General features: G+C 39.6%; 1 protein-coding gene across 2 annotated transcripts in view; it reads right to left on the bottom strand.

Annotated features, from left to right (window-relative positions):
* Window positions 1-273: 273 nt before the first annotated feature.
* PAMR1 (peptidase domain containing associated with muscle regeneration 1) overlaps window positions 274-13,729 on the bottom strand; it is a gene marked incomplete at both ends in the record, with an annotated part of 51,689 nt that continues 38,233 nt past the window's right edge. For both annotated transcript variants that reach the window (XM_084288446.1, XM_084288447.1), the window contains 5 exons: window positions 274-810; window positions 2,048-2,343; window positions 2,756-2,988; window positions 5,166-5,232; window positions 6,864-7,076. In XM_084288446.1, coding sequence (XP_084144572.1) covers window positions 274-810; window positions 2,048-2,343; window positions 2,756-2,988; window positions 5,166-5,232; window positions 6,864-7,076 — 1,346 coding nt within the window. The remainder of the gene's footprint in view (window positions 811-2,047; window positions 2,344-2,755; window positions 2,989-5,165; window positions 5,233-6,863; window positions 7,077-13,729) is intronic.

Here is a 13,729-nt window from a genome sequence, read left to right as displayed (position 1 = left end):
CTGTCCCGTTTCTGTATGTCAGACTCAGGAGCAGGGCATCGTCCTCCCACCAGGGGAGACAGGTGAAATATGGCAAAACTTCCCACGCACAAAGACACTCTGCCAGGAATTAAGAGTAGCCTGATGGAACATCTGATCCTAGGACAAATTACCAGGGTGTCTGCCTTAACCTTATCCCAGACGTGGCTCATCATTGGGATGAGAAGCCTAAAGCAGAGGAGACTGTGACAGATATTATGGTAATTATAAAATGCCGTTTCCAGACACAGCTTTTTATTTCAGGTTCTTCTCAATCCAGTCTTTAAAGGGAAAAGCTTTGGTGTAGCCACTGTAGAGTTCTAGGCTGCAAGTTTTATCATAACCCCAGCTCACCAATCCCATCAGGTGCCACCTTAGCTCAGGAGATGCTTTTCCTGGTAAAGTTATGGCTGCAATCCCACCAGTCTCAGCAGGGCAGATATTCGAAAAGGCCGTGTGGTCCTGTTTGGCGCAGAACATGCTGTCAGTGATGCTGACCTGTATCCCATTGTCCTCATACTGTTGCTCACACAACAGTGAGTCCACCATCCGAACAGCTCCCATGCGGATCGTGTCGTTCTTGTATCCGGGATCTTTAATGTCAGCCAACACCTTCCAGCCAGTAACCATTATTTTTAAATCCTCTGTGGGTGAAGTCAAGTCATGAGAAGATGCCAAGCAAATGGGTTGAACGCGACTGCTGATTCTGGCTTTGTCCAAGAGTTTTATGATAGCTATGTCAGAGTCGAGTAATATGGGGTCATAATTGGGATGCACTATGATGGCAGAAATCTGGGGAGGAAACAGAACGAGAACAATTGTAGCGTTAACAGCCATGGAAAATCAGCAGCATTATTTCCATATTAGTACTTTTTAGTTTATTTAGCATTACTTAACTCAACCTCTGCTCCCAAAGGGTTCTTTCACCTTAGAGCTCACTCAAATGAGAAATAAGCAAAGAGACCAAGCATCTTCTAAGAACTTTTTTTTTTTTTGGGTGGGGGGTCGTTTCAGGACAGTTTTTATTGTACAAAGCTCCTTCTAATGAAATATAGTCAAGGACATTTCCAAAAAAATAGGGAGTTAATGTGCAGTTCAAGTTTTTCCACTGTTTACTGAAAAGAATTCACCTATGATGTCATCTTCTGTCTGTATAATTTGAATTTGAGGGCCTTTTGAAATTAAATATTATATTCTCATTGAAATTCAGCCATCATACCCCCCCCCAAAAAAAAAAAAAAAAAAAATATATATATATATATATATATATATATATATATATATTAGCAATACATAACATAACATGGAAGCTAAAAAATTGTCAAAAAATAATATATCTAGGTAGGTCTGAGAAAGTTGGAATTAGAGAAAGGAATCAAAAATAAAGGGGAGAGAGGAAACAAATTAATTATTAACTATTGGATCAAATCCTTTAATTGATTCACATATCTCCCCACTTCAGAAAAAAATTCACAGCCAAAATTACTGTATTTCTCCTCATTTTGATTTCTATGCTCCTGGTTTTACTTGAAAAAACAAATTATTCTGAGCCTGCGTTGCTGTTTTTGGAGCTGGAATCAGATACAAACTTCTTTTGAGTTTAGAGCTGGACAGCTTTGGGGCTGAGATGTGAAATGCGTTCACGGTGTCAAACCAGGATCTAGAGCACAAGTGTTTCCTTCATAAATTATGCTAATCGCTTTTGACAGTAGCTGGCACCTCTTCTTCTTTTTTTCTGGCAATATCACTCAAGATGTCATGGCCCGTGGAACCTGAGCTATTTTCTCAGTGATTGGTGTTAGGGGAGAAACACGCTGGTTGGACAATGTCAGGGGAATTAAAGCACTACAGCACGTGCCCTCCTTATGCCATGATCATTCTGTCAGTTGAATCTCTAGAGATGTATTTCAAGGAATGGCGTGTAAAACAATACATTGCCCAAAGGATAATCTTTTTCTCCCCATACGAGACGGATGTGATCAGCATCTGTCAGTGCTCATCATTTTCAGCTCCCAGCAGACTTACTCACCCGCAGGTTCTGGATGGTCTTTTCATCCCTGTCATCGTCTCTGTAGAACTTCCCCAGAACCACCTTGAGCTCTGCTGACTTGAGGACGATGGTCTTGCCCAGGTCAGTGACGCAGTGAGCTGCCACCACCACGGTGCGCTCGTTCACCAGGGCCCCGCTGCAGATGAGGATCCAGGACCCTTTTCGGAGGCTGTTCTCCTTCACCCCGTTGGCTGTCCGATAGATTGCTGCTTGCCAGGGCCACCTGGTAGAGGTCACTGTCTTCTGAAGAGTGATGTTTTCTGCCTTTCCACAGACTGGGGAAACACGGACAAAGAGGGAGGTGACACCTCTTCCCAATCAAAGAAACCAAACTACAATGTTTTTTGCAATAAAAATACATTTTTGCAATAAAAATACAGGAAAACATGAGGTGATAGTAGGAACAAATTTTCAAATCATGACAGAACCTCATTCCCTTTGCTCAATGAAAGGGTAGAAAAACCGATGGCAAATTACCATGCCGAAAGCTTGATCCCTTTACCATCACCTACATCACCTACTGATGGTAAAAAGAGCCATATATCCTCCAACCTTTATTGCTCCTATCTCCCAGCTGGAAGCATAGGCAGCCTACACTGCTGGGACTCCCTAATTATCTAAGACAAATACACAGCCTGTGCCCCCATCCGCCAAGAGACATGTGCTTTTCTTCCCTCTGAGACTCACTTGGAATACAAATGGGGGCCCTCCCACTCCATTTTCCTGTCTTCAGACAAGTCCTCCTGCTGCTACCCAGGCGGCGGTAGAAAGGAGAAATGCATTCGTACTGAAGCTGAGTGTGCAGATGCTGGTACCCGGGGGGCAGGTCTCCAAATGGCAGTGCTGGCTTCTTGGTTGGGTAGATTTCAAGCTTTTGCTTGCTGAATGCAGATGAGTAAAGCTGATGCAAAGGTGTTTCCCTGTTTCAATGCACAAACACAAGGTCATGATAACAACAAAATAAAAGAGATCATTTCCATAGCTTTATCACCAGCTGTCTTAAGTAACATTTAAAAATATAAGCAGGTAGTTTGCTTGTAAAAACACAAGGAAAATATCCTTCCAACACAGTTGAGCAATATTGCCATTTACAACCCAGATATTTTATTTATATATATACATATATATATATTCACATATTTTTAAATTATTTGTATCTCTTTTTTTTTTTTTTTAAATTATTTTTATTTTACAGTTTCTGGATTATATTTAGTTGTCTTTGAGTGTGGAACAGGTTTCACCCTTCACAAAAGGACCGAGATATTGTGTTTTTAAATAGAGAAATTACACTAGAAGTTGGTGCTGCCATAATTAATTCTCACTAGAGAGGAGTTAGGCACTTCTTTTCTCTAGTGAATGTTTTAATAGGCAGTATTAGGAATCGATTCAGATTAAATCATGTTGATAAAGTTGCTTGATTTAGCAATTAACAGATAATTACCTCACCACAGAGATTTCATAATTGCAATAATCACTAAGCTTCCATTTGGAAATTGTACTGATTAGCTGAAACATGGCACATAATTAAAAAAAAATAAATATATGCACCAGCCTGGATATGGACCATAAGCTTGACTACAGTTATACTTAAATCTTCATCACTTAAAATATATTTCTTGTTCTAATGGTTAAAAGCATATATCTACACAAAATAAAACAAAACAAAACAACAACAACAACAAACTATTTACATCTGAAAAAAACAGCAGGAAAATAATTTCCCTTGCTATTTTTGGAACTGCCTGTATCCAGAAAAGCCATAAGAATGCTTTTTCACATAGTAATTCCATTTTCGGTCAGAGAGAAACGAAGACTACCTTCACCATATAGAATTTGTGAGGAGATACATGACACCACTCAGGGAAAATAAACTTACTAAGAAGAAGAGCAATAAGAAGTTTCTTGGGTTTTGGAAGAAGGATGAGAATTGCTCTGGTCATGCTCAAACTGCCTGGGTCCCATTCCCTACTCACGTGTGACCACGCAATGCTACAAAATCCACATTTGTCCTCTTTATTTATCTGTGCTACTTCATGGGATCATGCTTCAAGGGACAAAAACAGTGCACAGACATGAGATGCCATCATGATGCTATGCAGGTGGGGGCATGCATGCCCTCTCATACAGCTGGTGTTAATATCTGAAACATTTAGCATAAAAAGACCTGCGTTCAAAAGTGAAGCAACAAATCTTGATGGCTATGAAAGCCTCCTGATGGCTTCCCAGGGCCACCTCAACACTCATACACTACAGACAGCTGGGGAGTGGGAGAAGTGTGGGGGGTACATGTTGCCTTGTTCCTAAAGGCTTCTCTAGGCATCTGCTACTGGCCGTTGCCAGAGACAAGATATGGCTAGAGCTGGACCTTTATTCTGCCCTCAAATGGCTGTTTTTAAGACCAAAGATGAGGACAGTTCTTGCACTGCATCTAAAAATAAATGAATCCTCTACTGAAAGAAAACGCTGAAATGAGAAATGACTACTTGGACAGAAATTAAACTGAACATTTCAGCATAACCAGATTCAGATTGTGTTCATTTCAAGAAATCTGCAAAAGGGCAAGCTCACACAAGGTCTAATCATTCATTCATTTCATTCCCTCCTATTCTCCTTCACCTTTTCCCTGTGCCCATCCCATACCCAACTTTCTATCAACTGTGCTATAATGTGAAACCTAATGGGTAGTGAAACCTAATGGAAGCAGACTACATTGCCCTTTCCCTTCTTGTGCTCTCCTCACTCATTTCTTCACAAAGGTAACACATTTTCATATTTTAAGATACATTCCCAGCTCCTGGGAACTGTTCCTCAGACTGTTCTTGTAGTCTGTTACAAGCTTGCAAGCCTAATTCTGGCACTGTCCAGTGGTTTGCACACCTCTAACCATGCAGTTCTTCCTGGCAGTGTCCTGCAGCTTGCACACCTGTGCTTAACCAGACCTCCCCTCCCAGCAGCTCTCAGGGCTCGGTTATCAGTGGAGTACACATGAAGCATTTCCTAGGAAAGGCTGCTCAGTCAGGGCATGGTCATGGGATGGAAAGGAGAGGAAAAGCAATCACAATTTCTTAAAACTGTACTTGAGGTATTGCATTCTCACCTTGACTGAACCTGCATTGGAAGCACTTTCTGTCTCACCAGGTCAGAGATCTTTGGCTCTCTGCAGGCTAGAAAAAATATAATGTTGCACAGTACTTTTCCACATTCACAGCTAAAATGTTATGATTCATACCCATTTCCACCCTTTCCTCTCACTAGCAATAGGGGGCTGGATTAAGAAAAGGGGCAGTAAATTATGTGCATTGTAATAAAGGTAGGCCCTAAAAGGTAAAGCTTTAGGAAAATACTTCCCCACAGGTCTCCATATCTATCCATTTACCACAATGGAAGCAACTCAGCATCATCTGCACTGGACACTTTCAGCTGTTGAAGAAGATTTGTCTATTAGAGTATCTGAATGTCAGATTTACACCACCACAGCTGGCAGTTATGAATCTTAGCAAACTTTAGCAATAATAGAACCATACAAAAAAAAAAAAAAACATTTAATTTCCACTTATGTAGCCACACAGATCTAATGCCAGTGAGTCAGCACACTGAGAAAGGCTGCAAGATATTACAGGCTCCTGAGAGCCTGTTTGCTTGGGCACCCTTTGGGAGGAGCTGGGGGCTCTGAAGGAAACGAACACCACAGAGTTACCTGAATGTGCACAAAATAGCAGAAGGACAATTGAGGATTTCTAATTTTGCATGTTCTGTTTATTTACTTTAAAAGCAGGATAAAATATTCAGCTTTATCACTTCAAATAACTCTGCAAGGATCTCCTTCCTGCTGCGCACAGTGGAAGAAAAGGAATCTTGCAGGATGTATTTCATCTGTATGCCTGAGCACTCATGTTCAGTGGGATTTAACAATATCTAGCTCTTTGTGATTACTGTATATGTTAACCTTTATGTCATTGTCAAAGTTAACTTCAATAAAGAAGCCTTCCACAAATGGAGATGATTATACGCTTCAGGGAGAGAGTATTTCCATCTAAAATAACAGAATAAAGCAAATTCCTCAGGGGACAGATATATTTCCTTATATTATCATTACTTCAGTTAACAAAAAAAAAAAAATCCATTAAAATATATTTCAAAAAATTGCTTTGGGAAAATGAATTTGGCAGTTCCCCAGACCAAATTCCTTCATCCATTCAGGGCTCATGCTTACAGTAGCCCCAGGTCAACAGCATAAGTCCCTTTCTAGCAAAGTATTTAAAGATGTGTTTCAATGGTTTGGTGAACACAGATAATTTAAGCATGTCCTCAAGTGGTTTTCTGAACCGAATGTCCAAGGCTGCAATCTACAGGCTTGGCCTTATAAACCTTTATGCTCAGGACTGGTCCCACCAACTGAACAGCATTGTGAGAGGAGAGCTGGGTCCTGTCACAACAATTCTGATGACACAGTTATTTCCTTCTATTTCAATTCCCTGCTGATCTTCTTTGCTTTTAACCTTATACAGATTTCATCCTAGAAAGAGGGTAATAAGGGTTATGGGGAGCATTACTCACCATCTTTAAAGATGAAAGCATCTGCTGGAATCACTGGCAGCTTCTCTGGCTGAGTTTAGCAGCCAGTAAGAGCTGGCAAACTACCAATCTCAGTATCAGGTGTCAGTCAGAGTTTATTCTTAGGAAAAATGTTTCTTTGGCCAATGCAAAATATAAAAAGCAAACTCCAGTAAAAACATAGCAGCTTGTAAGAGTTGTTGTAAAAAAAAAATAAATAAATAAAAAATTTGTAAACTACCTTTTATGCAGATTGGCTGTTTCCCTGACCATTCTCCATTGTCTTGGCAGGTCCTCTTTTCATTCCCACTAAGAACATATGAGTTGTTACAAAAGAAAGCAATGACTGTGCCAATTTTTGCATAGCGTCCATTCAAGAGCTCAGCGTCTTCCATTACTCTTCTGTAGCCATTGAGTGGGCCACCAGGATCTGAGCAGTTTTTTTCATCTAGAACTAATGATAGGGGGAAAAATAGTAACCATTTTATCAAGTTCACAGCATTATTTTCACCCATCACACTGCTTGACATTTCATTCGGATTTTACAACGCATTCTGCACTTCATTAAGGATGCCCCAAGACCCGTTTGGGATCCCAGTCTTAGAAAAGATCATATATTAAAGAAGAAATGTTAATACAGATGTCTATTTATAATACATTTGTCTTTGTTGAAAGTGTAAAACTCTCAAATCATTAAAAAGTCCTTAAAACTTGGCTGCCAATCCTGAAAAAGAACCTTGACTTTACATGATGTTAATGTCCCATTAACATTAACGGGGCTACTTCAGGAGCATAAAAGGATGCACTTAAACTATTTGCAGAAAACAGGCTCTTGGCATCCTTTTCCCTTTATATACTTCCAATACTTTACTGAACTTGAATAATAAACTAGACTACTTAATTTTGCTTTTATGTTTGGTTGCAGTTTGGTCTCTTAGCACTGACAGAGAGATCTCAATAATCCAGGGAAATACAGGAATTTAAATAGAACATATATAAATATATTTACTGATACTAAAAGTTTAATGTGGAAATTCATAAGCACACTGCCTATAAAACCTCTTTTACTTTCTCCTTCCCAATATTTTCCTTTCCTTTTTTTTTTTTTGCTGTTGTTCTTTTTTCTTTCAATAAGCTTAAATTTTTGGCCTAAATCTAGATGAAAATATTCCCTATCTGATGCTAATGAATGCTATTCCCTGTAATCTTGACCCCTCCGCTCTTTATAATTAGCAGCTGGAAAAGGTTGCTTTTTTTGGATTTCATCTCAGTTTTCTTGTCAGGCTGATCGTAATATGCAATTTTATTTAACTCCTCCTCTGTCTCATCGCATGACATCCAGTGAAGGTCTCATTTAGACAGTGTTGGTGCTGCTCTGTGCAGAGCGTCCTGAGAAGTCTGTGGTCTTTCAATTGACCAGAAATGACCCCTTCATGGCATTGCTTCAGACTCTGCTGAGCCTCACTTCACAAAAGCACCAACACAGACCAAAATGCTTAAAATCCCTGTGAAAGGAGCACAGTAAAAGTGCATAGGCATGGGCCTGACCTGCTCCCACATCCTCATGTCACCAGACAGAGCCCAGACCAACAAAGATGTAAGCACATTGCTAACCATGGCGGTACAAGGTTCAATAAGGGCATGTGCTCTTAACACTGAGCGTATAATTCAAGTGTAGTGTGCATTTCAGTGCTTTATTTAATGACACTGGATTTTTGTATGCGCTGAAGGTTTTGCGTGTACTTGAATACTTTTCCACATGAGTCATATTGAATAAACAAGAATGAGAGTTGAACTTCCTCTCAACCAGGAGAAAGGGAGAAGCCAAGCCCTGTCTCCTGTTCTTTTGCCTCTGTCTTTCTGCCCCGTACCTCAGGGACTGTCTCACTCTCTCACAGATGACTTATAACTTGATACTGATTGAAGACTGCAGGGAATCACCCACAGTATAATGCTTCATTTGCAAGTTGCTTTCTGTGCTGATATCTAGCCTAGAGGCATCATCTGATGAGCAGAGTGCATTTGTTTCCAAATGTACCAAAGCTTGACCAAATAAGTCAACAAAGACCTTCTCTTATTTCATCCTGTGCCTATCAGTAACTCAAATCATAATTCTTTTCTTCTGTAAGTTCTGGGTTATGATTTTTCTGACACATTAAAAACAAAGAGAAAACATCTGGGAAGGAGAGACTCAAATTTCAGCACTGACACTACAGTAACAATCAAGTCTAGAGACAGATGTTTCAACAGATCTTTATCCAGGGACGTCATGCAGCAGGAAATTATCACATTTATTGCAATTGGAGGTGTTCTCTCTAGACAGAAGAATGCCTTTGCTTGCTTTTTCAGATGAACTTATATACAGCTGTTTCACGACACTTCACCTGAAATTTGCATTGCTTGCCACAACACAGTTGTGAAAGCACTTTTCAAATTGATACAAATTATTCTGGAATATGGAAATAAAATTGTGCAATATGGAACAACTAAAGAAAAATTAGAAGTCTCTTTGGATGGGAAGAAGGGGCTTGGAATATCACAGCTGAATCAAAGTGAATGGTAGATCTACCATAGGCATGCAAACTTGCACAGCAAGAATGGATAGAAGTTTCTCTTTTAACAGTTTTTCTCTAGGATGGGAATGCTGTTGATGTAAGAGTCTAGTCTTCATGTGGTAAGCCTCAATCACCTCCACAGAGTGCACCAAGCTCCTGCAGAGAAAGTATCAGAGGTACGTAGCAATGGAAGTAGCTATCCATTGATGCACAAAGACCCTCACTTGGAGTTGGTCCTAGAAATTGCCAGTCTATAATATAAGAAGGATGTATGCCTACAGTTTTTGAGATTATTTTTCAGTCATTCGATGTTTCAGTCAGACCTTTATATAAGTAAGTCTTGCAGGCTTGGGCTCCAGCAGAATAAAATAAGAATCCCTACTGCTATTTAAGGCAGGAAGACATAAGAACATCATGTTAAGCCATGGATCTACCAAATTTCAAGCGAGATTTGGATATTCTGGTCTCATGCGAATACAATGGTTGAAACACTTGATAAGAACCAAAACTTAAAGTGACCTTACCACATTCGGGATGATGTGTTGACCAAATCCCATCAAGCTGACAGTAGGCAACACGGCTGCCTTTTAAGCTGTAACCTGCGTTGCACTTGAAGTAAACCTGGGCCCCGTATTTAAAGTCATCTCCTTCCACAATACCATGAGCGGGAGCACCTGGAGTCCTACACATCACCACTGACAGTTCAGATATTTCAAAAAAATCCACTTTATTACAAAAACAGGACTGTGTTAAGATGATTCTTTATTTAGAACATTGAAAAACCAATTAAAATGGGCACAGAAGTCAAAATTGCAAGACAACTGCTGATTTTAGAAAGTTGTTTATACCTCATTTCTACACACACTTACATATACGTCACTTTTCAAAACATGCCTAGATCCATTCAGTTCAATGGGATAACTCAAAATGATCATATGCATAAGTATTTGTACCATTATGATTTTCATCTGCTCAAAACACTGGTATTTGAAGCACCTTCCACCTAAACAGGTCTTGAACCATTTTTGGTCAACAGAAAATTTAGATCCTTAAGAGCCTTAAATTTTAAACTCTTTCAAATTCTTCCTTCAACATTTATATACTTTTTCAGATAACATCACTGAAATATTAAAACATTGTTATTTGTACAGATCAAACATTATCATAATGACATTAAAAAGGAACCTTGATATTTACCAAACCGTGATATTTACTCTTTCCACAGGGTTTGTTCTATTGGGGAAATACTGACAGACGATGGTGTATTTAACTACTGCAAGTAGTAAATATTAGATTAAACATCCTAAGCAAGATTTCTCTGAGAACATCAAACCAGCCATACTAAATCAGACTGAAGGTCCATCCAGCACAGAATTCTGTCTTCAATGACAGCAAAAGGTAGATTTGATAAAAAGAATGTAAAAACAGAGAAAGCATAAAGAATGCTTTCCTGGCATAATCTGGCAGCATTCAGCAATCTGAGGCTCAAGAACTACCCAAACTACGATGGTATCTTTGGTAAAACATACCCTGGTGGATTCCTTTATATTAGTTTGTCTAAGTATCTTCTAAACTCAACTACATACTTTATATCCACAATATGCTGTGGCAATGAGTTCTACAGAGTACGCGTTGTGTCAAAAATCCACTGCCTTCATAGGTTTGGTTTTTAGCCTGCCACATGATAACTTCATTTGATGCTTTCTTCGCTATCAGAGACAAAGAATGCCCATGTCCTATTCACCTTCTGCAAGTCACTTTTCAAGAGCAATTTTCTGTATCAATGTAGAAATTAAAACAATGTAGGAAATACAGATTTTGGTGTCTGCACAACCCAGCAGATGCAGTACTCCTTTGAAGATAGACAGGTGAATGCTACAGAGATCATCCTTGCTTTATGTTTTTAGAATTTGACTTCCCTTTCTGTTTTGCCTTGTAGCTACTGGATCTGGACACACAAAGAATGTTGCTTACAGCCAAATTTTGATCCTTACACTTGCAGAGGAAAAAACTTTGTAAGGCCTCAGGCCTGTAATCCTTACTCAGAACACGCATGACTCCATCTATTTATATGGAGCATGGACGATCCAATTATTCACATAAGGAAGAGATTCTTGAGTGAGTAAACGTCCTAAAGCAGTAGCACTCACAAGAACAAGGCTCAGTAGAAATTCCCCTCATTTTATGGATTACTACAAATGTCAAACAATGATTTGGCAGAATCACTTGTGCACTAGTAAGCCCAAGTCCTGGAAAGAAAAACTGTCTAATACGTCAACTTTAGAGACGGGCCCAGACTCACTACTCCAAGTCAAAACACATCCACTTAGGGAAGGTCAACATTTCCTCTTGGCTGCAAGCGTTCTGCATCAGCGTCATCTTTTGAAAAAGAATAATGATGAAAATTCAGCAAAATTCATTCCTTGCCCATGAGGCTTTTCATGTGAAATATACCCATGCGTATTTATGTGTATACAAAAGCACATGCAGAAATGAAAGGAAAATAATGGAAGCATAGATTTTCTCAGTGAATGCTTGTCATCCCAGTTATGATCTTTGTATTCCCAGTAACTCCCTCCATATCTAAATTTCAATTTATTGCATCATATTTGTGTTTCTCTCTGTTGATGTAAAGTCACACTCAGCTTGTCAAATGAAAACAGTTGATCAGAACCATCTGTACACCACTCAGAGTTCTCCTTTTTGTCATAAATACAGGTTTTCTGTTTTCTTGTGGTCCAGTTCAGCTCTACAGAAAAAATCATTTGGTGCTTTTGTGTTCGAGGTCCCTCCTGGAAAAAACTTATCCAAGCTACACTTACTTTTTACCCACAAACTATGAGTGTTTGTTCTTGTTCAGTCTCCTGAGTGATTAAGATATTCAGTTCCTAGCTCTTGCGATTTGCTTTGGTTGCCAGTCTTTCTTTAGATTCTCTATGCCAGTGTGACCCAGCTGGAACAACTCTGGTTTTACTTATGAGGTAAATTCAGGATTTTGTGCACAGATTGATTTAGTAATGAAACTATGGCCTAGAGTAGAGGATATGGAGGCAGAAGGTCATGAGATCTAATCATAGCTATGAAACTGTGGCCATGGGTAAGTTGCTTCATTTGCTGTATCAATCAAACGAAAGCACCCTGTTCCTCACAGGGATGTTATAAGCATTAGCTCATATCCACTTGTGTCACAGAGTCATGGTGGAATTTCTCTGATTGCAAAACAGCTGAGTATTATTAACAGGCGTGTCCCTGTTGTTGCCCGTGCCTCTATCTGCTGGGTGTCTGTTCTCTTGTTCTCATCATCCTCCCTCATGGTCTGTCCTAGTCTTTAACTGTGCCACTGGAGGCACAGCCATGCCTTTTATCTTTTCTTTGGATCATTTCATTAGTTCATTCTTACTCGCTTCAAATTAAACATGGTTTTGAATCCTGAGATATTCCCTGCACCTCACTACCGCAGCTGAGCTCTGTTTTCAGCTTATATTATCTAGCCTGAAAGTCACATACAGTTACTCTAGTACTTGCCTCTGCTGCTTTGATTTTGAGCTCTGTAGCTTTTCTCCCTGTACAGCCTGACTTGCCTTTTATCCCTTTTACCTAATAAATCTCAGGTAGCTCTTATGCACCCTGTCCTTTTACTTGTGAATACTTCAGGCAATGAAGTTTTGAACAGTTATTGTGAAGGGAATCCTAGCCTCTTGTGTGCTTCATACAGTTCACTCTTTCCTTTTTGTAGATGGCTTCCCATCAAGGGTATAAATCTGATGGGTTCTTACATCTTTCTGAATGTGCAGTATATTCCACTGAATCTTAGGACAGCCTCTTTTGTTTGAGATATTGTACTGAAGTCTTTACATTCTCTCCTGATATAAGACTATATCCAACTCTCCAACACATTTTTCAGAAGTCAAAAAGAAAGAAAAAAGGAACATTTTGTAAATGTCATTCATACCTAGCTCTACCCTCTGGTTATACACAGTAGCCGAAAGGCCTCTGTCCTCTGAACAGCAGCCAGTGCCTAGCTTCTCAAGAGATAAATACCTTACCTTTCCTCTCAGTGCCCTTTGCAATGCAAAGATGCAAATGGCAAGGTAGAGAGCTTCAAACAGAATTACCTGAAGAACATCTATGAACTGTACTGTGAGGTCAGTCATGCTCACCCTAAACTGTAATGTTTGAGACAATCCTGCAGAAATGGAACTAAGACTGGCAGGGATTTCAGGTTGTAGTGTTCAGTCTCTGCACCCTTCTTTCCACAAACAGAAGACCAAAGACACCGAGAATCCAGAAAATGGGATAGGTGAGTGAAAAATTACAAGATGGTAATGGACAGCCAAATATGAAAGAGATTGCATGCAACGTCTGCCAAAAAAAGGTCTGAGCAACACAGAGACCCCATGTCTGAGCCTGATCCATTTCTCATGCCATGGTGTTATCACACCTATAAAGGCTCTGGGGATCTGAAAGAAAAACTAGGGAATTAGGGAAAAATAATCTTGGGGAAAATTAGCGAAAAATAATCTTGAGAAGAGACTAGGAGCTAAGAATGACG

This window comes from Netta rufina (genome assembly GCF_964035555.1).
Source record: "Netta rufina genome assembly, chromosome: 5".
Lineage (NCBI taxonomy): Eukaryota > Metazoa > Chordata > Aves > Anseriformes > Anatidae > Netta > Netta rufina.
This window is presented reverse-complemented; position numbering and strand designations above follow the sequence as displayed.